The sequence below is a fragment of the Lissotriton helveticus genome (genome assembly GCF_964261635.1).
Source record: "Lissotriton helveticus chromosome 1_1 unlocalized genomic scaffold, aLisHel1.1 SUPER_1_unloc_6, whole genome shotgun sequence".
Classification (NCBI taxonomy): domain Eukaryota; kingdom Metazoa; phylum Chordata; class Amphibia; order Caudata; family Salamandridae; genus Lissotriton; species Lissotriton helveticus.
Window position 1 is genome coordinate 2409234 of NW_027611703.1, and position 4292 is coordinate 2413525.

General features: G+C 40.8%; 1 protein-coding gene across 1 annotated transcript; it reads left to right on the forward strand.

The window, feature by feature from the left end:
- The first annotated feature begins 561 nt into the window (after nucleotides 1–561).
- LOC144806301 (uncharacterized) lies at nucleotides 562–4072 on the forward strand. The gene has a single exon (XM_078672693.1). The coding sequence runs from the start codon at nucleotides 1076–1078 to the stop codon at nucleotides 2564–2566; it is 1491 nt and encodes a 496-aa protein (XP_078528819.1). The 5' UTR covers nucleotides 562–1075; the 3' UTR covers nucleotides 2567–4072.
- The last annotated feature ends 220 nt before the right edge of the window (nucleotides 4073–4292 follow it).

Here is a 4292-nt window from a genome sequence, read left to right on the forward strand (position 1 = left end):
TTAATGAAATATCCATGTATGGTAAAATGTTCCTCACTAAATTTCAAATATGGTAGAGAAGAGATGTCTTATCCAGCTGGTTAAATATTGTGTATTCACATTCTAATACATTTGCATTTAGTAATATTGCATTTCTTTACATCCAACAGAGAATAAGCCTTAAATGCACGGATTGATTATGAATAATGAAGATAACACATCAAACCTGCAAAAATTATCAAAAATAAGGAGCTCCAAAAACATCAGAGCAATCAGAGGCAGAGGACGGATCCAGGAAGACGCAGTCAAAGGCAATTCAGTTAGTGTCCGAGTCTGAGCTCTGCACCTCTGCACCTCGACACCCCAAGACGAAGAAATGACCTCAACAAAACCAAGACAACAACACTGACAAACCACCTGCTGTATAAACAAGCGTCCAACACCAGCTTTGATCATGAGGCCGGTATGAGAGTTGAAGGAAGGTCTCGTGTCTATTTGGGATCCATAGTTTGGAACAAACTCCCTCTTCAGTTTTGAGCTGTTAGCAACATGAAAATGTTTAAAAAATTTTGAACACTTGGCTTTTTGTCCATGTTGGAAACAACCGGATTTACTTTCTTTTCTGACCTGTGCTTTGCCCCGGGACACTCTTTGGAGTAGCTGTACACATTACGAGTCGCTTCATTATCATGATCTTGCTAGAGCAGTACTTCTCTATCTAAACTGACACCAGACCAGCATTCAGTGCTCTAGGTGTATTGTTAACTCTTTCAAGCCAAACCACAGGAACCAGGGAAAAGCACAACGAAGTGGAGCCTAACAACTGAAGGCTAAAGGAAAGGGGAGATCTGCTCTCTAAAGTACAGAGTATTGTCCCAATTTGCACCTATCGGAAGGAAGATTAAGCTTTACCCGCAAGCATGCAAAGCCATTATCCAATCTAAAGATGCAATCACCCACAAGGAAGCCTTACTGATATTATGAATGTGGCAGGTATTTAGTGAATCTTGTATTTTATTGTTAAATCGGAAATCAAGCGTCCAAAATATCACATATATACAGGGAAGGTGAAAATAACGCAAGTGATTTATTAACTATGCTGACCCTTCAGGAAACACGTTCAGGAGACAAATCTGGCAATTGCACTGAATATGTCAAGAACTTTAGCCAGTTAGAAACCATAAAAGAGCATCAGCGAATACAAACAGGGGAAAAACCATACCATTGCAATGAATGTGTGAAGAGCTTCAGTCGGTTAACAAACCTCCAAACACATCAGCGAACCCACACAGGGGAAAAACCATTCAAGTGCACTGAATGTGTGAAGAGCTTTAGTCAGATGTCACACCTCCAAACACATCAGCGAACACACACAGGGGAAAAACCATTCAAGTGCAGTGAATGTGTGAAGAGCTTCAGTCGGTTATCAAACCTCCACACACATCATAGATTACACACTGGGGAAAAACCATACCATTGCAAGGAATGTGTGCAGAGCTTCAGTTGGTTATCACTCCTCCAAACACATCAGCGAACACACACAGGGGAAAAACCATACCATTGCAGTGAATGTGTGAAGAGCTTCAGTGGGTTAACAGACCTCCGAAGACATCATCGTACACACACTGGGGAAAAACCATACCATTGCAATGAATGTGTAAAGAGCTTCAGTCGGTTATCAAACCTCCACACACATCATAGAATACACACTGGGGAAAAACCATACCATTGCAAGGAATGTGTGCAGAGCTTCAGTTGGTTATCACTCCTCCAAACACATCAGCGAACACACACAGGGGAAAAACCATACCATTGCAGTGAATGTGTGAAGAGCTTCAGTGGGTTAACAGACCTCCGAAGACATCATCGTACACACACTGGGGAAAAACCATACCATTGCAAGGAATGTGTGAAAAGCTTCAGTCGGTTATCTCTCCTCCAAACACATCAGCGAACACACACGGGGGAAAAACCTTACCATTGCACTGAATGTGTGCAGAGCTTCAGTCGGTTATCACTCCTCCAAACACATCAGCGAACACACACGGGGGAAAAACCTTACCATTGCACTGAATGTGTGAAGAGCTTCAGTCGGTTATCAAACCTCCAAAGACATCAGAGAATACACACAGGGGAAAAACCTTACCATTGCACTGAATGTGTGAAGAGCTTCAGTCAGTTATCAAACCTCCAAAGACATCAGAGAATACACACAGGGGGAAAACCATACCAGTGCAGTGAATGTGTGAAGAGCTTCAGTCAGTTAACATACCTCCGGAGACATCAGCGAATACACACAGGGGAAAACCCATACCAGTGCAGTGAATGTGTGAAGAGCTTCAGTCAGTTAACAGACCTCCGGAGACATCAGCGAATACACACAGGGGAAAAACCATACCAGTGCAGTGAATGTGTGAAGAGCTTCAGTCAGTTAACAGGCCTCCACACACATCAGAGAATACACACAGGGGAAAAACCCTACCATTGCAGTGAATGTGGCAGTAGTTTTACTTACTTTTCAGCATTAAGAAATCATCAGCGAGCTCACAAAGGGGAAACAAATCTTTTAAATGCCATGAATGCTTGAAAAGCTGTAGTCTATTATCAATCCTAAACAGGCATCAGCGAACACACACAGAAGAAAAGCCTTCAAGTGCAATGAATGTGTGAAGAAATGTAGTCAATTGTCAAGCCTATGTAGACATCAGCTTGCACTCACTCTGTAAATACCATACAACTGTAGTGAGTGTAGAAGTACCTTTAGGAAATCTTTCGCGTTAAGGATTCATCAGTTAATGCTCACAGAGAAAAAACCTTTCAGGTGCAGTGAATGTGTGAATATCTTCTGTCAGTTATTAAACCTATGGATACATCAACTAACATACACAGAGTAAAAATGAGCATTGCAATGAATGTCAGAAGTGATTTTGTCAATTGCGAACACACCTGGGGTAAACTTTACAATTGCACTAAAAGTGTGCCAAGATTTTGTCAATTTCTGATCCTACATAGCCTCAGCAAACACACACCTTCATTTAACTCACTTAGAAATAATCCCAGATATGCAGTGAATTCAGAAAGAATTTAAGAACATTAACAATAATATTTACTCATCTGAGGACATGGACAGTAGCAGAACAGTGCCGTTATTGTGAGATAAAGGAATTACAGGAACAAGTATATAATTATGTGGGATATTCAAATACCAGATGACTGAAGACTCGACTAGAAGAAAAGAAGAACACCAAAGATTTGTAGAATATTAAAAGTGTCTGTTCCCAGTGATTGTTCACTTCGGTACACATAGAAAAAACAATGTGATGTAACACGAAATCCACTGGGAGACTAGCACAATGTGGAATAAAAGAAAAGAAACACTGGTGGTTTTTATTTGGCGATGAAGAGTTACAAAGAAAAACATCCAAGAGTTCCTGTTCATGCTACCTGTAAAAGTGTAGTGAAGATACGGTTCTGCCTGCACACATTGCTATATTAGCATAAGTGAGTTAGCTTCTCAACAGCATTTTGCTGCTTTTGCACATGACACTACATGTTTCTGTTTTTATAAAGACAAACTGCTTGCTTTTCCTTCACATGAGAACAGTCGTTTTTCACATCTCTAGACTCACACTGCGACCTCAAGTCTGCACAACCTGTTCAAGGTTAAAATAACAAACTATGCTGTAGATGCAGGTTGATCGACCCACGCTCTAGACACAACACAAACACAGCTGCTCATTTCTGAAACTCAGGTGCTTTTAATATTGCACGGCATGCATGAGACTAATATTTGGAAAAACCTTTCCATCGACAAAGAGCTGTGCTGATCTGGGATGTGATTCACTTCACCTGACCTTGGAGGTATGCGGTCCCCGTTTTAACCTAGAGATCCTCTATTATTATAATACCTAGCTCCTAGCAAGGGGAGGGTGGTACACAAGGCGCTATAGACCTGGTTCCACTATCATTATAATATGCTTTCTCCCTTTGTATTTTATGGAATTGTAACAATGCTGATTGTATTGATTTTATGCATCTTTTTACTGATGTTACCAACGATACTGCATCTTAGAGCACGTAGTTGAAATAAACATTTTAAACTATACCTTGTCTCTGATTACTCACATTGTGGACATTTATGAGAATAAATATGAAATAGTATTCTTGATTCCCACTATTCCTGAGAGGTCCCAAAATCACTTGTTCTGGGTTGTCTAATCATTGATAGCTTCGCTTTAGTACGGAGAACGAATGAGACACTGATGCTAGTTGGATAGGGGTTCTGGGCACTGAGGTGGGTTTTAGGTACACCA